The sequence below is a fragment of the Lonchura striata genome, chromosome 1 (genome assembly GCF_050655825.1).
Source record: "Lonchura striata isolate lonStrDom1 chromosome 1, ASM5065582v1, whole genome shotgun sequence".
NCBI classification, from domain to species: domain Eukaryota; kingdom Metazoa; phylum Chordata; class Aves; order Passeriformes; family Estrildidae; genus Lonchura; species Lonchura striata.
The window spans coordinates 107,611,752-107,635,340 of record NC_140703.1 but is presented as its reverse complement, the minus strand read 5'-3'; the positions used below and the strand labels follow the sequence as shown (position 1 = coordinate 107,635,340).

Below are 23,589 nucleotides of genomic sequence, written 5' to 3'. Positions count from 1 at the left end.
TAGGGCAGCTTTGGAAGTTAACTTGGAGGAAGTCACCTCTTGCAGTGGGGAGTGCAAAAGTGGCTGAGCTGGTACTTGGCCATAGGCATTTGTGCCTATGGATTTCATTCATTTGGGTCCAGAAACCAGGACTGAGAAAGGCCTGGAGGAGGCAACAAGGAATTTATCTATCATGTAGGATGAGAATTCAACCAGCACAGGAGCAATAGTAGTTTTCTTGCATCTTCTTTCATAGTATATTCTTCCTTGAATGTTTTTTTTGTATCCTTTCCATTCTCTCCAGTAGATGTGGTGCTACTATCGGGTGCAAGATGATGCTCACTGGAGAACAAAAATCTTGTGCTTGTTGTTGGCAATGTATCCAGTGCTGCTGACAGAAAAGCCACAGTATATTCCCACATCAAATATTTGGGCTATGTTGCTTCTGACAGCTGTCTCCACCACAGTCAGTACTAAATCTGAAGACAGTCAATGCCTAATTTCTCAAGACAGAAATGAGAGTGCTATATGAAGTAATCATAAGGGGCCCAGGCTTTGTCCTAGCTTTACCTTGCTCAGTGCTTATTTCCCTGCAGAATAAGTAGAGAGAACATGCTGACCTGGGTAAGGTTCATCAGCATTCAGAGAAGAATAGCTATTTGATTTTGTGGTTTGCATATTGATTTAAAAGAATTAACCCATTCTGCATGCAACTGGAAAGTAAAACACTGTAAAGATCTCTGACTAATTTTCTGGAGCTATTTTTCAATCTCTAGACAATGCATTTGGACATCACTTCTACATTACTGTTTTATCTCCTCTGTTCACATTATTTTCGATACTGCAGTCCTGTTCTGCTGAAAAGTATGCTTACTGTTCATTTTACTTTTGACATTTGTTTTTACCGAACTTTGAAACTAACCTGTCTACAATCCATGAGTCTATTTGAAGTGAGGGTATATTTCCCAGACTTCTTGGAACAATTTTGAAAACTTAAACTACAATTACTGATCTATCTTGCATCATAATGTCTCTTTTTCTCAGCATCACCTTTTATAGTATATGACTACTGGGGTGTCTTTTATGTTTCTTGTTTAATGGAAGACCTTCTTTTAAAATTCTTCAGTTGAAATAAAACAGCTTTTTACTTGCAAACAAGAGTTTTATTTGCACTTCAGTGGATACTGTAAATTTAATGTGCAGTTATGTATGTATTGCTTCAAATGACATTCCAACCACCCTGATCCAGTAGCTGACATGTAGGGTCCCAGCATGTGAATAGCTGCATTTCACAGGTCTGTTCATAAATTTATGTTTCAATTGCAGATACAACACTAAATCCTAACAACACAAACTTAGTACTTAAATTTTTTATTTATTTTATTTATTTTTTTTCATTAAAAACAAAATGCAATTATCTATGCAAAATATAATAAACATGAAGAAAACCTGCTCCCAAATAGAAAAACACAGGTTGGATGTCCTGGTTTGGGACAAATTTAGAAGTCACCCCAGGACATTGGGAAAAATAAAAAGTGGAAATAAGTACTCATAAAGAGAGGGAAAGTTGAATTTAATCAATCAATGAAATTGATTATAGGAATAAGTGATACATGTCAGGAGACTCTAAGAAAGATGTCCAGAGGTACTCTAAACATTTCAATCAATATTAGTGCTTGTTGGTGCTTTTATTCTTTCTGTCTCTTTATTTATTTTTTGAAACCAAGACTCCATCACTCTTCAACCAATAGTCTTGTTTACTTACTTTTTTCCTGTGATTGCCTCTCTTCAAGCATGCAGCCCTATGTGGCTTCCCAGACTGTTCACACATACATGATTTTGGGAGACAATACCAGCAATTAATAATTAATAAAATTTTTGCATTTGTACTTGTCTCAGCCATGTGTCTAAGAATTGCAAGGAATGCAGAGTAATGCAGTAAAGAATAGAGAATTATGTTCTTCAATTTTTTTATTAATGTCTGTTAAATAGCAATATTTAAAAAATGTAACTAAATATACATAAATATTTTTTGAATTTACAGTGGATACCATATTTCTGTGCATGTCACATGCTGGTATTTGAGTAATCATAACTCTTATGATGTCTAATCGAATGCTAAATGCATTTCCTGCCACCATACCAGGCCAATGAATCGTGTTAATACAGGTGAAACCATGATCATTTATTCAAATGATCTTACTAATATTTTGTATAGCAAAGATAAAAATCTCATGGGAAGTAGATGAAGCAGACAAAGTTCAAAAGGGTGACTGCCTGTAGAAACAATATTTTTTAATATAGTTCACCTTGACTTCATACTGCAGGTGCAAAATACAGTAATTTTAAAAATGTATTTAAATATGAGTTGTTGCAGGTAAACCAATTCAGTTGTCACATCTTAAAAGTCTTGTGATGAGCTACAGACACGCAGGCCTGGCACAAGTTTATGGCCTGGGCTTCTGGAGCCAGAAGATCACCAGCCCTTTTGACAACTTGAGCTCTAGCTATGACACACAATAGAGCTTTGTAAGAGTTGCTGTGCACTAGTGCCTGTCTCTTATTGCAAGCCCCCAAATCCTTGTGTTACTGACTTTCAAATTTGGAGCAATTCCCCAGCATCTGAGGAGAATCACGGCTTTTAAAAATAAGAGTGGAAACAAGTTCAGTATTTCTTGCATCTTTCAGGACTTCAGATGGTGAGGGTCTTGATAGGAAGACAAAAAAAGCTGATTGCAATTAATTTGTGTAGTGTAACATGGGTATAAACCCATTGCCTTGGATAATGATTTATGCCACTGCACTTTAGAAGGGAACCACAAAGCTTACAGCTGTTCAGAAACCCAAGGATGGAATTTGTCCTGACACAGGCATGATGTCATATTCAACAAACTTCAAAAAAGAAAAACATTCATCCAAGTTTTCAGTAATGCCCTTTTTGACATTTTTTGTTAGTTTTCATTGGAACAATGACAACATTGCTGTGATTTGAGCTCCTTCTCTTCCACTACAGTTTTTGAATCAGTCAGGGTCTTCCATCATGCTCACACAAACATACCACACACACACATTGAGTGCTAAAAATTATTCCCTACCATGTTACTTTATTTCCCACCATGTTATTCTATTCCCCTGTCGCCCTGTGCTTCCAGTGGAGCTAAACTGTCACAAAACTTGAGCAATGCTGTAACAAATCAAACAAGTTTGCACCACCCACACACAAAGTCTTTGCCCCAGAGAGTTGTGAGACTGTATTTCTTGCTTTGCAATGATTATAACCATAATCCTTAGAGTTTTTAAGAAAAAAAAGTACACGGAAAAAAAATATATATCCTAAAGAAAATATCCTTAAGAAATAAAATAGCAGAACAAGAGGAAACAACAAGAAAGAAAATATTAGAGGTCAGATTCTCAGCTGGTGTAAGATGGAGCAGCTCCATTATCTCCAGGGGAGCTGTGCCAGCTTATCCAATACATATGCTCTGGCCCAGTATGCCCTTCTAGTCAAATCATTGAACTGGTACCTTCAAAGCTTTCCCTATCATGCTGTTAAATTTGTAATGCTACCAGCAAAAATGTCTTTCAAAAAAAAATTTTGCATACGCAAATTATTCACATTGCTTTATTTTTTCTTTGTCAGTTCACAAAAAAAGGTATTTCAAGTTGTCATAACCTTGCATTTAGTCAGTGAAAGAGTAAGCTTGAAAGGAGAACAATGTTTTACAAATTGGACACATACCCTGTTTACTTTCCTCTAAAATTTGCACACTATAAAGCAAGTGGGTTTTTTTGTTTTGTTTTAAAACCTTCTTTGTATATTATCATACAAAAATATTCATATGCAAGTAATAAAGATTTTTTTAAACATCCAGCTTTTTTAAACCTAAATCAAAGTCACACCAAAAGGGCTTTTTTGTTTGGTTTTGTGTTGTTTTGTTGGTTTTTTACTCTAGACAAAGTACACATTGTGCTTTAACAAACTTATGGCATCATGTGCTCTTTACAAGGATTGTATTGAAAAAGCTCATGTGTTGCTATTCATTAAATAATGTAAAACTTGCCTACTTTTGTGGGTTTTATGTCTCTTAATTCTCTTTTCCCCCCCTCATGTGTTTGTGTTTGTATATATGTGTGGAAAAGTTAAGGCAAGTGCAATCAAAGTTACAAAAATCAATGTTTCTATTGCTAACATGTGCAGCATTCATATTTAGTGAGTGATGTCTTTTCTCCTGTAAGAATAAAACGGATGAAAATACAAAATGTTTAAGATATTATAGTTATTAAAATAAGATCTTCATTTTTTTAATACCAGGCTTGTTAGGATAACATAAACCATGTCCTTTTTAAAGTAACATACACTGAGACTAGGTAACATTTTGATCATGACTCTCTTGCTTCTCAGCAGTAAGTATAGTATTACTACAAAAATGCAGTTCCTTTTAGCTGTGACCCATTTAATTTTTTAAAAAATAAATATAAATAAATCTCTTTAGGTAAAATCTTTACTATACAGTAGGCATAAATATAGGTTGATGTATTTCTACTTAACTTTAGTGCTTCTATTTTAACTTTAATGATTTTGAACAAAGTGTATAAAGGAAGAGACATATTTTCCAGTTTATAATCATACCTGTAGCCTTAAAGAAAACCTTGACAAGAATGCATATGTTAATTTATGGTTTGTATGTCAATAGTTATGGACATTTGGAAAAGGTAATGATACTAAAACTTCAATTAAATTATAGAATAGGGAGAAATTCATGTTCAAAAATTCTGGGCCTGATTCTGCTCTTTATTTTTGCACCAATTATACAGAGCTACAGCTAATTCTGCTGACTCCAGTAGAAATATTTTTTTACTTCAATCAACTATTAAGAAAATTAAGATAAAAGGTGCCAATGCCTAGCATGACACTTCCTTGTTTCATTCCATCAATGCAAAATCGAAGATGGCACGTAGATATTTGCATCTTCATGGATGTGCATGTATTCCATAGGAGCTGCAAAGCAGTTCCACTCTGCTGGTTGCTCAGATTATGGAGGACCAGCTGAGAGCTTTATTAACAAAGTGCTTTTTCAAGATGCTTATCCAGGTGTTAACTTTGAACAGTGGGCTCCCAAGAAGGGGCTATTGCTGCTTGAGTTGCATTGTGCACTCTGCTTGTGGACAGTCAGCTCCCTCTGAGATGAGTAAAGGAACTAAATAAAATTAAAGAAACTAAATCCCCTAGACAAATTGCTTTATTTGTATTAGTTTTGCAGCTTTTTTATGGAACAGCAGGTGATGAAATTTTTCTTCTAGTATTTAAACTAGATATATGTTCTTTCTGTTAAAAATCTTTTCGGTCATTTTGTTTTATTGTCATCTGAAGAAAGTGCAGAACATGCAATATGCTAATAAAAAGATTTACTTATGAAATGCTTAATTTTATATATTATCAAAAGTCTCATGAAACTAGTAACTGCACAAAATTTAATAGTGTGCTTTTCTTGCGAAATTCATAGGTGGCTCCAAACTGCCAAGAGTGAGAGCAGTGGATATTGAGATGCATTGTTGGGAAATAATCCCTTTAACTGTAAAAGCTAAGATCAGAATTCTGTCTTTTAACATACTCCACTCACTACTTGTTGCTGCTTCACCACTGCCCAGCACTGGGCAGCTGCCTTCTTTAACTTTATTAGCATGCTGAACATGTATCATCTACAAATCTTCAAACCTTTATAATGAAGATGTTACAAATTATTTGTGCATTTTCTGAATAATATAAAAATATCTTAGGTCATATTTTTACAGGACATGTAATATAAATTATAGCAAATTAGACTACCTAGAGCAGAAGAACTGTAAGAGTTACAGGAAGAAGGGGCAGATATCTGTGTTCTAGTAAGGTATTTGAAATAACCAATGATAATTTTGTAAGTTCCCATAGATTCACCTTGACTTCGAAATATTTTATTTTATTTTTTTAAGACTTTGGAGAGCCTTAGAAAGCCAACAGATAACAATGAGAAGGCTGGAAAAACCTCAGCTTTTCAAAGGAAGCTCATTTCTCAGTGAGCAGGGGGAATCAGACTCACTGTGCCTGAGACTCCAGGTATAATAGCACCTGAAAGTACAATTTTCCCTTAAAATACCTATTTTTTGGATTGGCTATGAAGTGGATAACTGTCTGAAGTGGGGCCTAAGGAAATCTGACAGACCTTTGAGCATGAGCACACTTGTGCTAAAAGTCTCTTGACTTTCAGACTCATTTATGACTATTTTACTCCAGTTCTCTGGACTTCTCACTCCATTCTTTCTAAAAACTCATGTAGTGCAATGGTATCTCAATCTTGATGTCTCCTTATGAAAACAAATCAGAACAAAGCAAAGCAAGTCCAAGCAAACAAAAAGACAATTCAAGGAAGGGAACCATTCTTGAAAATTATATGCATGTACATCTCAGTCTGTGTCAAACTCCTTATGCTCTAGGTTGCTGTCTGAGGAGATCTTGAAAGTTGTATATCTGGTAAGGTGCCCAAGGTGACTAAAAGGGAATTTTTCCTCAACATTCCCTAAAGAACATCTTGGCAAGTGCCATTTCAAGCAGATAACATCTTTGCTGCTGCTTCTCACTCTTCAAACAACTAACAACATTTAAAAAAATCAAGGAATGGTATTTGCTATGTGGTTCTGGAAGCTACTCACACACTCTTTTGTTTAGAAGAGTGAAGAGGTAATCAGAGAAAATAAGAGATGAACTATACTGATATTATTTACAATAGGAAATTTGGCAGATATTCAGGTAGGTCTTATTAACTAGGAAAAAAACCATTTCCTACCTCTAACGAGGTTATATAAATGGCTTCAGATAGCAAACATTTGATGAAGGAAGTATCTGCTAAATTTGGGGTTCCAGGCGAAAGATATCTGTAATTTTCTGTGGCAGCAGGACTAGATGAATGCTAGTTATGTTAACCTATCTGGTCACCACACAACCAGTAAAAATCTTCCCTATACCTCTCCCACCCTGTGTCACCCCAGCAATGTATTTCTGTCACAGTACCCCTAGCACTGGCTTGCTTACAAGTTTGTCATCTCCTGGCAGCACATGGGAAATGCCTTGCTATAAAAAAAAAACAGATTTCTGGGACTTCCTTCCCTTTTTTTGGGTGCTACTAATTTTATTTTGTTGTATAGTTCTATGATTAAATGATTACAAGTTAAAATACCTATGTACAGGAATAAAATTGCATAAAGTGCTTTTTGTGATGTAAGTAAGATCTGAGAGTGATTATTGCAACAATTTTGTCCCAGATAGCTGCACAGTTTGCAGGTTCATGTGTTTTGCTGAGGTAGGCATAGGTTAGTGCTCTCAAAGAAGGAGCCTGGTGTCACTGCACTATTTTACCAAGATAGATAGATGGAGAGACAGCTGTGTCACTGTTCTCCTCACTACTTTGTATTTACATAATTGCTCCACTTGAAGTTGTCTGGCTGTTAAGATGACAAATGTACAGCATTCTAATGTGATGCTGAAGGTAAACATATAATACTAATTGTTTAAATTCTCTACTGAAATGTTCCTAAGAACTCAGTTAGGGCTGCAGTGAGCTGTTCGTCAGAGAATATTAACTCTGGCAAACAACTTCTTGTATGTCTGTAAATTCACTGCCACTTGTGTTTTAAATTTACAATGAATAATGGGATTTCCTAAACAAATATCTCTATGGTTTACCTGTCATGCAAAGAATGGAGAGAAAATTTGGAAAAGACTTACTTAACTTCCTAGAAAACATCAGGAGAAAACAACCTTCTCTTGAAAAAGAATTGTCTGAACCCAAGTTTAAAAAGATTAAGTAATTGCATTGCTAATTTGTTTTTCTTTCTTTATGTTTGTTTTTCAAGTGTGTGTGGGAAGACTACAGCTTAATGGAATATCTTGAGCCAATAACTGACATTTTTAAGACTTTCTTTTTACCTCAGAGAAGATCAGAATAGCATCAGGATGTTGCTTCATATGAGCAATCTATGTGGAAGTGAAAAATGGTTTACTGAGAACAAAAAAATGCGGCCTTTTTTCAGCTCGAACCTTTACTCCTGTGAGTCTCAGAAAAGAAGCACCTAGGCAAAGAGGCTTTGTGTGGACCCCAACCTGAGGACTTACAACAAGCTTTGAGTGCTTGTACTTCTAATTCAGTCTGTAAGGGAAACAGATATGAGAGGATGGGATGGGATGGGATGGGATGGGATGGGATGGGATGGGATGGGATGGGATGGGATGGGATGGGATGGGATGGGATGGGATGGGATGGGATGGGATGGAAATTTCTGCTAGGGTTCTCAGGTGTGGTGTTACTTGACTGAGATGGAAATTTCCTGTGGCTGTCATTTAGTGGATTGCACACTAACCAAGCAAACTGACCTCTTTCTATGCTTGGTGCTGGTGTTTACTTTGAGCATGGAGCAAATGGGAAATATTGTCAGCTGCTCCTGTTCTTCCAGCTGCTTTGCCAAAGGGCATTGCTCCCTCGACATCTGATAGCTCTCATGTTTATTCTCACTAGCATCAGTAGCAGCTTACTGCCCACCTTCCCTGTGTGCTGCCTGCAGCAGGTGGGACACTGGTGATACCTTGAGGTTCCTTCTGCACCCACCTGGCAAAGGAGCAGCTAAACAAGAAGCCAGAGGGGCCCGTGCTCTCCTCCTCCATGCACAGGAACACTTTCTCCTCTGTGGAGCTTCTCAGTTGTAGACATGTGGTGCAGCTGCCTGCTTTGGCATACACTTCTTTATCTGTCACAAAATGAGTTTGAGAGTATGGGCACAGTAAGTATTAATTGCTCCTGGATGATGGATGAATTTGTATTTTTGAGGAGGGCAGAGGGAGAACTAGCATTTGATTAAAAGAGAAAGAGAAGGTTAAAAACCAGATCTATTTTATTTTTTCAAAATTTTTCTGTTCCTTTTGACATGTTCTGATGGTTAAGAGAACATCTCTAGAAAAGATATCAAATAATACCTCCCTCAAATTCTTAGCTCTCGCATTTTGTTTCAAATTATTTTCCTAATACCAGTCATCAAGAAAAATGTTTGTACTCTCTCTAACCTCAGTACTAGATAATTTATTTTATTTAACATTTAGATCCTAGAGAATCATGTAACTCTTAGTCCCCCCAAATAACAGTATTTGAATTGACTATTGAATGTTTCTGAAATTATGTTAATTAAGATATTAGCTATTTAATGTTAAGAATGATACTAAGCTTTTGGGATGACTCTGGTTGTAATTGCAAGTTGAATACTTCCCTTTAAAAACACTAAATAAAAATATACTGATTTTTTAATAATCTGAACAGCTTCAGAATTGACATGTTTTCCAAATAAGGTATCAGACCTGCCTTTGTAATTTCTTCTCTAACTTCTTTATGACCCTGTGGACCCTAAACCTATACCCAGAGCTTATTAGTCCAGAGCAAAAGTCAAACTTTGTTATAAGCAGAAATAAAAAGAAGAAAAAAAAAAGGGAAAAGAAAAAAAAGAAAATTCTTAATAGCTGAAGCACTTTTATCATTTTCACTCCTTGGAGCAACAACACTGAGTTTTGGAATATCAAGTCAAGGCTGTTTGGTGAAGTATGATGCTGCCAACATCTTCTTGGAGGATAGGGACAGACTCAATGGAAAATGGCCCTGCAGAATTACATCACAAACAACAGCTCAGTATCCATGCTAAATTCAGTGAATCTGAAATTAAAGACATAATGGTGTGCTTCACCCTCCAATCAGTGTGCTATTTAGAAGGTGAAGAGATGTGCTTATACAAAAAAAAAACAACAACAAAAAAAAAAAACCACCAAAAACAATCCAAAAAACCCCAAAAAACAAAACCAAAAGAATAAAAAGCAAGGGAACTTGCAACCCTCATAATACAAGGAAACTCGTTATGAGGTTGCTTACATTTTTTCTGCTGCCAGACACTTTAACCTATTTCTCAGCTGGGTTAGAAAATGTATCCTAATAACAGCAAACCAGGTAGGGGGTGGGAGTGAAGTATACTTACTCTAGTTAATAAATTAAGTCTGCTACAGAGATTTTTTTTTTTTTAGCACTGACAGATTTTTGGTATCCTCTTTATAACAACAATAGAAGACAAACAAAAATCTCTCTGTGCTAGACTATCAACAAGTACAAAATCATTCAGAAGTGTATTAGACATACAGGGACATATTTGTGTTGCTGATCTGTCTGGATGGCCTCCAAAAAAGCCAGTTGCTTGATGTAGGTCAGCCAGAGTACAGAGCTTTGCATGACAAAAGAAACCACAACACAGTCAAAAAGCAAGTGGGTATTTTGCCCTTTATTCTCCATTGGCCGTTCTATTTTTGAGATTACTTTACTGCTGTGGTTTTTCTTCCTTCTTTGGATTTTAACTAAATTCTCCTTAGGCTTACTAGCTTGAAATTTTCTTCTTATTATTTTTTCTTTTTTTTTTTTTTTTTAGTGTAAAAATGAAGGAATCCTTTTTACTAGGCCACTTTTCCCAAATCTCACTGCTCTATCTATAATTTAAATGAGTAATTAATGCACAATATCCAAATAAATCTTTGTGAATTTTGATCAGGCAGGTATAACAAGGTTTCTGACAGTTATGGAACTGATTATCACCCATTATGTAAAATACACATGGTTTTCACAGCTGTGCAGAAATAGAAAAATCTTAGTTTGCATCTAAGCCTAACAGTATTGAACTCTGAAACAGATCATATTGAAAGTGATGTTGGCTGCCAGGTGAGAACTGGGTCCCTACTAAAATCCAGAAGGCATTTTGCTGTTCTTTCCTTGCAGCCAAGATTTCAGTTTGTCACAGACTGCAAATATTAATTCCTTTTCTCTTTGTTTTTCCAGCTTTTTTTCTCCCACACAAATCAATCTTGCACTCATTCAGATTTATTATATTTACTTTCAAATCATACTGTTGTAACTGAGAACAGAATCAGACCCAGCAATGCATTTTGCCTTCAAAATAATTAGCTGCATTCTATACAGTCTCCCATTTCTTTCCAGCTATATATGCTCTCTGGAGAATCTATATACTGAATTTACACAAGCTGTGTAACAAGAGTCCTTTTATAACACGGACTAGCATGATTAGAGAGAGCCATATAGAGACAGAGCACCACACTTGGATAATTCACGTGCATAGAATCCACATACAGACCCAAAGTTATTGACCAGGCAGAGAAAGTTTTTCTGATCATCACACTGTGCCTTTTTTAAAATAAAGTGCTATTTGCTTATGGCTAAACCTTATATGTGGCTATTGCATGCACATTTCAGGCTGCATTGTCAAAAACCAAAACACCTTCACCAAAAACGATGGAGCCTAAGCACTAGGGCAATGACAATTTTTGTTGGTTTTGGTTTGTTTGCTTTGTTTGTTTCCATTTTATTTTGCATTCCAATGGAATTTTTGTCAAACATAGAGCATGTGAACACACAACACTTTCCTTTACTGTTTCCCACAATGAGCTGTTCACAGAAGAGGAGTGCTAAGGAGGAATGTTTCTAAAGCCACAGAAAATTTCCTCAAACTTATTTCAGGTTTTGTCATGTGTTTCTCTTTGTTTTTTCTTATGCTCAATATTATGACAAAACAGTATAAGAAAACCTTCCTTTAAGTAGTGAGAATATCAAATAGTATTCGTCAATCCCTGAATCATGCTATTCAAAGTGCTTAAATCTAAAAATAGAAGAACAGAAAAGTACTTCCCATGTGGCTAAGGAAAGATCTATCCATTGGCTAATTGTGATTGTGGTCAAATAATTGCATCCTACATTTATTTCATATCCCAGTCTTTACACCAGGGCATGTAAAGGGAAAAAAATAATGAATTTATTTCAGAGGATCCTGGGGTATTTAGGACTGTTGTGGTTTAAGCCCAGATGGAAATTAAACACCACACTGCCACTCAATCAACCCTTCCCCTTCTCCCCCTTCTCAGCCCAGTGAAAGCCAGGACAGGCATCCAAATGAATGAAGGAAAATGCCATCAGTGCCTGACAGGTGTCTGTAAGAGCAAATAAATAATAGCTTTCTTAAAGCAAATGTGCAAAATTCTCTTAAAATGTTATGTGACCTGGCAGCCTAATTTCCATTTTGTGGATGTTTGGCACATATCCAGAGACACTATAATAAAGAACGGGTTGTAGAAAAGCACTTGAGCTAAACCTCAGAGAAATAAACATTTTAAGCAAACAAAAGTGCACGCCTCAAAGGTCTATTAGCTTCTTATGCAGATACTGAGATTTCTTGACTTTCACAACAGAAGCATAGTCATTTCCTCCCACACTGTCAGTTCTGGATTGCTCCCACATATATCCCCCAAACTGCAGCTTCTCCACTCACTTCTCATTAAGAAGACCAAAATATTATAAGCTCTACTTTTCTTGCTGTGACAATTATGATGAACAAACCCCCAAAACATTCATTATACTGGCCAATATCATTCAGCTGCCAGAAAAACACCTAAAGCTAATTAATTACATAAATAGACTCTCAAGCCTGTTTGCCAGGACACCAGTTACAATTCTGCCAGGGTAAATCAAACCCATGGCTCTATGACAGTGTGCTACAACCAGAACTCCTCTGCTTCTGCCAGCAGGGACTAGCAGAGAGCTTGGCCTGAATATGTTGCAGAACTGCACCACTTCTCTCTCCTTCTAAAACCAGAAAGGACTTTCTGTTATTTAAAACATAAGTATGAGCAAGGTGCTTATTTAATTTGTCTCAAAGATGTCTGGGTGTAAACACAGTGGTGGGCTTTTATTCTTCCCTGTCAGCCGTGGTACATGCATTATTTGCAACTCCTCAAAGATGGAATCATACATAAAAATAAAACTAATTTATTTATTCATTAAAGTGAATAAATTGTTTTTAATACTTCCAGGTCTGATTTAAATATTAATTTTGTATAAATAAAGTTTATTCTGAAAACAGTTATATTTCTGGTAATCATGTCATTTTTTTTCTGCCTGAGTTCTTACTGAAATCATGTTGAAATTAATAAAGTTTTATTTATTGTTACAAGCTAAAATCAAATGAAAGAAGATTTCTTAATCTTGAATATATAATTTTAAAGCAAATACAGTTTTTGGAACATTAAAATACAAGGGACTCTGAAATCCACAGGAAAATAATGTTTTGCTCTTGCTTTTTTTTTTTTTTGAAAATAACACTTTCTATAATACAAAGTGACAAACCATCTACAATACTGTCTTTTTTATTCCCCTTTGGTTTGGAAGTCATCACTGTACATACCAGCAGGACTCTGCATTTCAGTGTCTATTGCCTCACTTGTCTTACTTGCCTGACATTTGCAAATGTTATTTGCAAGATTTTGAAAGTTGAGAAAGAAAAAAAATGAGTGATTAAAAAATAAAATCCACAACCACATTAATACTTTTCCAGGACGTGTTAAAAATAAGGTTGCTTTTATATTTATAAAAGGGATACAACCAACTCATTCTTAAAATTAGAATTAAGAAAAAAACAAACCCAAGAAAGCAAAAACCAAACCGGCTATAGTTTCTACACACTCTAGTGACTACTGTGAAGCAACCAATACAGATTGGGTATTTTCTCTTGTTTGACAGGTATCTACCAAGTTACATGTTAGATGGTCAGACTGTAGTGTTACCCCAAATGGGGGTCTTTGTAAGGGCAGGGAAGGAGCAGTGCACATTACGAGAGTAGAAATGAAACTGGAGCTCTCAGTGAGCAGTGGGGTCCTTCTAAGAACAAGAACTCTCCAAAAGAGGTGAGCTGCAGCAGGCATGGCTAGGCAGGCCAACAAAATGGATGGTGCTTCTGATATCAACATAGCTTTGTCCAAGCATTCCCAAGAGAGGTTATAAACAAACAAACAAAAAGTCTAAAACTATACTAATGAAGCAAAAAAGTTTCCTATCTATACAGCAGTCTCTTCATTTAAAAAAAATGTAAATATACAAATTCCAATGACATATAAAACAAAGTCAAAAATGTGAATGGGAAGAGACATGGGTAAAACAGGAAGACTGATGCTACAAAGAAATTGCAAAAACATATGTACAAGACCCTGTTTTTCCTCGTTTGTTATCGATTGTAATGCATGTTTAACAGCAGCAGTCGAGGATGTAGTTCCAGGCACCAGACTGCAGACTCTGCTCCTACTCAAGGGGGTTGACAGCCCCTTGCATGTCGGTCACCAAATGACACTTGATATACTGGTCTCCCGTGGCAAGAGGGGCAGTATGGCACTGTTTGTGTGAGCCTCTTCGGGGTTCTGCTCCCTGTTAGTTTTTGTCTGCGGCCGCTGCCCGTTTATAAGTGTCATGGGGATGTTGCAGTAGGTGTGCTGGTTACCTATTGAGGTAAGTGGCAGGGTGCCGGCAGGAGGTACATCGTATTCATAGCTCCGGTAATAGTGTTTCTGGCGCATCTGTGAATGATATGTGTTATGAAAGGTGGAGCGCAGGTCTGGATGGGCAGTGGCAAGAGCAGTGGAGGTGGCAGCAGCCATGGAAATTGCGGAGACTGTCTGCAGTTCCCCAAAGGGCCCCTGCTCACTGACATCTAAAACCTGCTCGTTTGTCATGGGTTCAATCCTCTTAAAAGGCATTTCATACTGTAAACGTTTCCAGAACTTGGAATTCAACTTGTTGCATTTTGGTCCGTGCCATTTAATGACAGTGAGGAGCTTGATGGTATGTTTTAGGGCCTCAACCTCCTGGTAGTTCATAACTCCTCGTAGTTCACTGCACTCAATCAGTATCACTTTGATTTCTCCCGTGACTAACATATTTCGAAGCCTTGTTTCCAGTTCAAAGATGCTCCAACCTCTTCTTACCACGTAACTTGGAGTCATGACGATGATCAGTCGCTTGCTTTGGTCTACACATCTTGCCACATCTTCAATGTAGGCTACAAAACAAAACAATTGCTCAAAAATCAATCTAAGAAAACAGTCTGCTCTTATAAACTGGTGAGAAACAACAGAAGCAAATCCTTGCTCCCCAAAGATCTCACTGAAATATGCAGAAACATCAGCTATAAATGTGCCAGGCTGGCCTGGCAGAACATGATCTTAAGTAACCAGCTCTATGTGGACCTGCTTGAGCAGGGAGGTCGGAAAGATGATCTCCACAGGCCCCTTTCAACCTCAACCATTCTGTGATCCTGCAAAACATCTATTCCCACACATGCTACGGATCGTGAGTGTTTCTTCAAGAGCTGTGGGTTTGTATCATCTCTTTCTCTATTGGAACAAATATGTCCATCGTGATTTTTACCTTTAAAAAGGCAAAGTCACCCAGTTAGACAACAGAGCATCATCCATGTGCTTTAGGACCTCAGTCTCAAACCCAAATAATACTCTAAATTTTTTGGTAGTCTTAGATTCTGTTTTTCCTTCATGCCCCTGCCACACACATTCATAAAAATTATTATTTCCTGTAAATTAGTGTTTAGTTTGGTGTAGATTTAAAAAATATCCATTAGATTGTTTGATGTTCTATGTTGTTCTTTGTCTATACCAAGTATCCTTCCTTTTATCTTTCATTAAAGGTATTGAACTTTGTCATTGTCTATATGGCTACACTGAAGTCATGAAGCCACTACAACAACTGACAAAATATGACTGCACTTATGTTGGAATATGTGAGAGGATCTACTTGTACTATCTGGAATCAATTCTAGTATACAGTCTCTGAGAATGATCAAGTTCATCCACACACTGGACACTGACAGGATTCACCACTTTTTTTCTGGTATAGAAGTTATTACTCAACCATTGCCTTAGTCTAAATACAGCTTTGTCCTTCCTTTGTGAATTTCTGTAATAAGAATCATGGATATCTTTCCAAATAAAATCTAAGGAACTGAAAACAAAGACCTTCGTATTCATTCCTAGATATGCAAGTTCTCAAAAAATCTGAAAAATGTTAGTCTCTTTCATTTACTTATGCATCCCCTTCTTGCACTGTTTTACCTTCAATTAAAACAATACAATTACTAAATAATAATCCTCTTATCTGGGAAATGCACATTAAAGTTTGGTGGCTTATCCTCACCATTCTCTAAAAAATGGGAGAAAAGATGACATTCTGAAGGAGTAGGTGTAGAAAGAAGACTAAAACAATCACTGCAATAACTCATTTTCTCCTTCACTATTACATGACAATAAAGACATGACTTACTTCCTGTGGGAATCAAATCTCTGTCTGGTATGAACAACTTGTATCCATAATGCTTTTCCAGCATATCTGGTAGAATCTCAAGAGCAAATCTTTCTTCTTCTCCAGTTTCTTGATTCCACTGATCAGGATCCACTTTGGTATAAGACAGATATGCATCATAATCTTTGTTGTCTAAGGAAAGAGGGAAATCAAGTTAGTTTATTCCTTATTCTAGCAGTTTTCCCAGATATTTCCCCAGGTATTATTTCTGGGAGAATTTTCCAGGAAGAATAAATGGTTTAGATAAAATGGCAAGCTTTCACCCAGTCTCCAGATATGCATCCATTCAGCTTTCCTGTTTCACCTGGTAGGGATAATCCTTAGTTACACAGATACAAGGAAGGAGAGCTCCACATCCATAGACAGAAGTCAGTTTATGTAAGAATCTGGATGAAGGAAATCCATTAAACTTCAGAGTGACAGCTCACGAGCACAAAATTCAAAAGCCACTGAGAAGAATTTGCATTCTTCTCTAGCATAAAAGGAGAATGAAGAGCATGGAAATAATTAGGCTACTATGTAAATGTCTCTGCTGCATAGTAAAACCATTTCAGTCTTGCCAGAATTTTACTATAAATTTAGGACTTGAGGCTGAAATTCTCTACATGTACATATAGCATTCCTTGTAAACTCTTTAACTCTCCAGGTCTGAAATTATTGCCAAGCTTAAATCTTTCCAGCTTCAGCTCCTGATAATGCAGTTTAAGTTTCTTGAATTCTGTGTGCTTAAACTTGCAAATTTAATGTTGCATTAATGTGCATTTCATTACTTAACAGTGTGTTACTTCAATATGAGAAATAACCATGCCTGTGTTTTAAATGTGCTTGGTGTGCCTACTTGAAAGACTGAATCAAAAGCGCCACCATTAATTTTCATTAGGAGGTCAATAATGCCAAGTGCTCTGGAACTAATTCAGTGGAATAAGAGGTCACGTTTTGACTTTTGTTGTGAAGAAAGTAGAGAAAAATCAATGACAAGAGTAATGAAATGCTAACATCCTTCTAACTCTCTTGACAACATTATGAACAGACTACCCAGAATATCAATTGCTTATAAAAGAGATCTAACTGAATATTCTAAGTACTGTGTGTCATAAGTAATGTTATATTCAGTCAGTGCTGACTTCATTTTTGTATTGAGAAACTCTTTTCTTCATTTTACACCTTTTTGTAGTCTGGCAGCATTATTTTGAAAAACCTGCCAGCTGTAGGTTGGATGGAAAGAGTGTAAATGAAATTAATGGAGCGGTGCTAATCTTGAGCAGTCCTTTCTCCCTTCTGAGGAACCGTGTGCACTAATGCTAATTAACATTTGCAGATGACAGAACAAATGTGGTTGTATTGTTACTGCTTTTAAACTTTCTAAACCCATGAAGTGGCCATGTGCACATTCTGTGCCCTGCACATCTTCTGTGGGATATTATCTATTGGATAGTTATATCCACAGAAAAAAACAAACAAAACAAATTTAAAAAACAAAACAAAACCAAAAAAACAATCCAAAACAACAGCAAAAAAAAAAAAAAAAAAAAGGAAAGTAAGTAAAAGAGAAGCACTAACTTTTATAGGTCCCACTTTCCAGGATTTTTTTGGGAGTATTTATGAAAACATGTCCTTTAATAACAGACAAGCACCTCCTGCCTTTGATAATACCTTAAGACTGATTTGATCAAGCATAATATAGAGGGGCATCCACTGCAGGTGTTTCTGCAGTAAGACAGTGTTTACACAGCAGAAGTGTTAGCACACAGCGCAGTCAACAAGTATATGGGGAAATTATTACAACTGACAAAATGCTGGTGCTGCAATGACATATTCTATTGTCACCTCATTAATGGTCATAGCCATGGTACATGCTTGAGACAAGTGCTGCTCTGTTCAAAGGCTTTGAGTAAAGATGAGAATGCAAAATTTCTCAAAGAGATTAATAATAAGAAATAATGCAGAATTCAAACAGTTTTAAAGGCTGAGTGCTGCCTGTTAAGATCCAAATGCATCCTTACTTGGAGGGGATTATTTGTGCTATGACATTGTTTTATTGCATATGCAAATATTGCACTTAGCATTTATTCAAAGTACATATTTGTCATATCATGGAGACTCCAGCATCTCCACTAACTACAGCTGCATCATCCTGTATTGCAGGAAAGATATCTTTCCCTCCTAGTTTTATGAGTATTTGTAGGGCAAAGAATAGTTGGGGTCTAGGATACATCTGCAGAGATGTGTTCGGGCATCAGGCACGGGGAAGCTCTGGATTAGTTAATCACAATGAGGTCAAATGCAGCTTGTGCTCAAGGTGTGATGCATTCAGCCCACAAATGTCTCAGCCAGCCCCAAAGCACTAGTACTTCAAGACTCCAGGCAAAACAGTCTCTGAGTTACAAACTGTCCTACCATTTCAACCGTTCTATGGAGCTGGAAAGGAGAAGTTTGTAAGTGAGCAATGGTCATGGAGCTACACTCAGCCACAGGTATAGATAGACCTTAGGGGTAAACTCTGAGGGTCAAATCTCATCTTCGTTAATAACACACAGAAGGATTACTTCACTTAGTGGCCCAGGTTTCTAGGCAAAGCACCTGTTGCATCATTGGAACATGCAATTTTTAATCCTGCCCATTCCTAGTGGTACTCATTCAAATGCAGAGTGCGCTGTCATACTCCCTGTAACTTTCTACAATGTTAATCCAACAGAAGTGATATAAATTTTTAGGGGATGAAGCTGTAAATGCTTCTTATTATTCCAAGGATGTGCTCAGCAGCAGTCACTTAAAGGCTCAGTGTAAGCATAAAATGAAACCCAGACTCTATATGCATCTACTCTTTCACATGCAAATGGGATCTTTGGGTAAGTAAATTGCTATCAGACATATAAGAACTCATCTGTATGCATGCTCTCTTAACAGCTACACATGAAGAAATGATAAGGTGGTGCCTACAGAAAGAAAGATAAAGCTTCCTCTTCCACAGGGACCATGAAATATATTTAACATCAAATTTGCATTATAGATGTATGTGTTTTCTAATGATTTACATGTTACACTGCAAGAAGTCAGCAGTTTGGGCCTTTGAGGGTTTATGAAACACTGAAAATATTTCTGCTAATGGGGGACAGAAAAATCATCAGGAAAAATTAAAAAACAGCCAAAAAACTTCCTAGAGTAATTTTTATTTTCTTATCAGCCATATTCAAGCCAGTGATAAATTCTGACTTTTAGCTGGTATTATACATTTTAGCACAGAACAGATTAAGAGATTAGCTCATGGTTACCTTCACAAGGAGAAATCCCACAATGTTGTATTTCATAATGAACCTTATTTCAATGAAGCTCTAAGAACTAGATGATGAAGTCAGCTCATGTGTCTGTGCATCCTGAAATTCTCAGAGCAATTTGCAGTGCTTTCAGAAACATTCAGTGCAGTGGAGGCAGCTGACCATGCACAGGTTGCTCCACAGCTCGGTGTAGCCAGCAAGGCTGGGCAAATCTTCCATTTCCAGATCAGCAGGGAACTGCACAGCTGACTCCTCTCCTTCAGCAGAGCACGTGCTCTCCTCTTAAATACTCAGATATTCATACAGGAGTTAGGAGAAATGCACTGATTTAACTGAGTATTTCAGGATTTCAAGGGGAGCTTTGGAAATTAGAGATTGGGTCCTTCCAAATGCTGCAGGGAGCTGGAATCAAACTGATACAGGAAACTTTTGTCTTAAAAAAAACATGTTATGTTCAGGAAAGGTTACAAAGAACCTTTCAAAATTTCTCTGAGACTGTAGCTGCTTTAAAATTATGGCATTTCTTAATCTGTATTTGCTTCACAATCTTGGGTGCTACATTTAATATATACATTGGGATAGTGGTTATCCTTAATATAATGAAAAAAATGTCATTTAATGCTGAGTTGAATAAACCACTCAAATCCTAGGTCTTTCAAAATACTTATACTTTTCCTCACACTATTTACTGTTGCTGATGCAACATTTTCTATTATTTTTAAATGTCAAACCCTTTTAATGTTAATAAAAATTAAGAGCTTCCCACACAATTTTTTCCATGGCATGGTGTATTTTAAATGTAGCATTCCTCATGATAGTTCATATTCTTGTGCAAGTGAGTGATGTTGAATTGCATGGGAGTCTCTTTCTAGTTTACATCTGAACTTTTTAACCTATAACAATCTCTTAGTTTGAAATCCAAAGATGATCTTGGTAATATTTTATTTTTAAAGATACATATATAACATAAATTACACATGCACTTTAGATGCTGTGAAATAGGAAGAGAGAAATAAGAAGGAATTTTTCTTTGAATTAGGACATTTCGTGTACAGAATCTAGAAAATCCCATATTTAGTGGAGACATAAATTGAGTTTTTATTGTTTGAATTGCATTTCATATGTAAATAAACAGCATAAACAAGAAGAGTTAAAAGAAACAGTTTTCCAGCAATAAAATTTTAATTAAATAAGAGAAAAATCCCTTTTTGTAACCAGTAATGTTTAGAAAGAAGAGAGCTGCATTTTTCTAAGGTGATTTTAATAGAATTTTAAATTGATATTCATAGAGAAGGATTTCTTATCGTCACAATTTGCCAATAGCCAATAAGAATATATAAACGAGTGGTGAGACTGCTACTGCAAACTTATTTTGTGCGTCCCCAGGGAAGGTTCAGTAATTGCAAAGTCACTAACTTCAGCAGTAATTTCAGTCTAGCTATACCTGCATAGCATAATCATTAACACAAGTGCTTAGGTGGTTCTTAAACCAATGGTAAAATTTATATTTAAAAGTTAATAACTTAGTCACACAGAAACCTGAAGAATCTTAAAGCCCTGGTATTTCTCACTGCTTAAGAGTTTCCCTGGGATGAAACCCAGGAAATCACTAAGTATTTCTTACCTGCTCTTGTCCTGGACAGTTAATAAGATATTATCTGGGCATTCCCCTAGGTTCCTCCATGAACCCTGCTAGTCTTTTGCAGCTAAATAATAGCAAGAACAAAATCATGATTACATAAGGACTCCCAGGTGCAACAGGAACTACAAGGAAGAACCAGTTTCATCAGTCTCCTAATTTGAGCATTGATTTGCTTTCCCTCAGCAAGAAGCAGAAATTCATCTCTCATGAAAGAGCAAACAGCCTAGGCAAGAAACATTACAGATGTCATGTACCAAATCCAAACAAGATTTCCAGAACTGAGAGAGCTCAGCAGCGGTACGCTTTAATCTTATGAGATTTATTTCTTTATTTTCTTATTTCAACAATGTGGTGGAAAGCAAACAAACACACAAACAAACAAGCAGCCACTTTCCCTCTTCCAGAACTGAAACCCCCCAGGCCTGGGCCCAGTGGCCTTCCCTGTGCAGAGCTGCACAGAGGCCGTGGCTTCCTTAAATTCAACAAGGTTTCCTTGGCAAAGAAAGCTGAGAAGATTGAGGACACCACAATGAGCCCCTGCCCATTATTTTAGAAACAGCTGATGGAACCTAAAGGCACCAAGGGTCATTATGAAGGTTATAATTTCAGCTCTTAAATAAAACTCCCACTTTATAGCTATCAGATGCCTACAGCCTTTTTTTCTTGAGCCTAAAGCTTGACTTCTTGTCTTTACAACAATTTTAGTCAGGTTTTGTCTTCAATTACTACTTGTTTTTTGTCAGCCTCCTAGTGAAAAATGTCTTTTCTCTTTCATTTTTTTTCAAGATTGTGTTCACCTTTGCTTATTAATTCCTTGATAAAAAATTGCCACAAATTTAAAAGGTTAAAAATCTACCCAGGTACTGGAAGCAGCAGATACCTGCAAACTGTTTCTACTATTAGCTGTACCATATGGTCTTGCCTCTGAAACTAGAATCTAAAACAAAAACATATGTACAAGTTTTTGAGTATGTTTGCCTATCTGACCATGCCCAATGGTTTTTAACCTGCCACCCATAGACTTCTAGGTTTATCCATAATGTAAATTAAAAATAGCATACAGTTATTCACATATGCACTGGAACCTCTCAGATCTTGAAATGGCAAAAAAAAAAAAAAAAAAAAAAAAGTCAAAGCCAGCTATTTTGGTGACTTTGAACTTCCTATCCACTCTGAAGCAGGTTGATAACTGCACTACTGAGAGAAGTGACTCCTCTCCACCCTCACCGTGGCTGATTTGGCTCTCATTCATGCCTGGGGACTGATCCTTGCACATCTTGATGAGCAGGAAAAGTAAAAGAAGAAAGTTGTCCCAGGTAAAACAGTGGGAAAATTTCCACTTATTTTAGGGTGCCTGAAAGTCAGCTTATACCTAGATAAAGAGCAGGTTTCTATACAGTAATAACATCTCTTTTGATGCAATTGGCTTTTAAGGTCACAGAGTGCAAGCTAGAAAGAAGACAGGGCATGTGTTGATCGCAGGTACTTGTAAATGGTTATTTACATTTTCACTCTGTCAGTTAAAGTACAATACTTATTTTCATAAAGTAATTTAAGAACTGGGAACAGCAAGAGAAGTTCCTTGGAAAGTAAAAAATACACAAAAAGCCACTGCTAAAAAGCTACAGAAAATGAACATGGTATAAAATGTCTTTTGTTGGAGCTCAATGTACAACAAAACAGAAGAAATCATCACTTCTAAAAGTGGCTTTCAATAATATCATTTTAGTCCCTAAAGTGTGCTTTATGGACAAGGTTTTTAAAAATAAGCTTTTAAGTTTAAAGCTGCAATGATAAAAAGGTTACTTGACATTTGACAAAGATTAGCCCTCAGAAGTCCCCAGTGAAGTATCTATTTCTGAAAATGTTGTTTTTCCAGAACAGTCGGGACATTTCTTTATTTACATTGCACTTCAAGCTATCATCTTTACTGTGTACGCAGAGAGATCTTGAGCTGGATTTTTCCTCTTAAACAGATTTGGGAGTTTCTGGCCACCAAACCGGTAGCGGTGAGTTATGGCTCAGAGATGCAAGGTCATGCCAAACACCTGCAGGTAACAAAAGTTTCTCCTTTGCCAAGGGTCAGAGTATTTCTCTTGTCCCTGTGCTCCAGTGACTAGGGGAGCAGTCAGACATTCACAGTGATGTCCCTGACTGGACAGGGGCACCCTGTGCTCCTCTGCACTGAAGGACAGGTTGTGGTGTCCATCACACCATCCCCTGGTGTGGAGCCAGCTCCCATGCAGTTGGAAAGCACGGGCATGGAGAGAGAGGAGAAACAGCAATATTATTGTATCCCAAATTAGTAGGAAAGGCAGGGAATCAACCACAAAAACATAAAAGGGGGCTTCAATTCCCATTCCCAGGACTAAGCTGCAGTGCCTGCAGGAGAGAGAAAAACAGAAGGAGAGAATCTTGTCCTTAGGCTGAGAAAAAA

General features: G+C 36.8%; 1 protein-coding gene across 3 annotated transcripts in view; it reads right to left on the bottom strand.

Annotated features, from left to right (window-relative positions):
* Positions 1-1,932: 1,932 nt before the first annotated feature.
* IL1RAPL1 (interleukin 1 receptor accessory protein like 1) overlaps positions 1,933-23,589 on the bottom strand; it is a 678,558-nt gene continuing 656,901 nt past the window's right edge. For all 3 annotated transcript variants that reach the window (XM_021552988.4, XM_077781655.2, XM_021552991.4), the window contains 2 exons: positions 16,197-16,367; positions 1,933-14,922 (listed from right to left, as the gene is read on the bottom strand). In XM_021552988.4, coding sequence (XP_021408663.1) covers positions 14,204-14,922; positions 16,197-16,367 — 890 coding nt within the window. In that variant the 3' untranslated portion in view covers positions 1,933-14,203. The remainder of the gene's footprint in view (positions 14,923-16,196; positions 16,368-23,589) is intronic.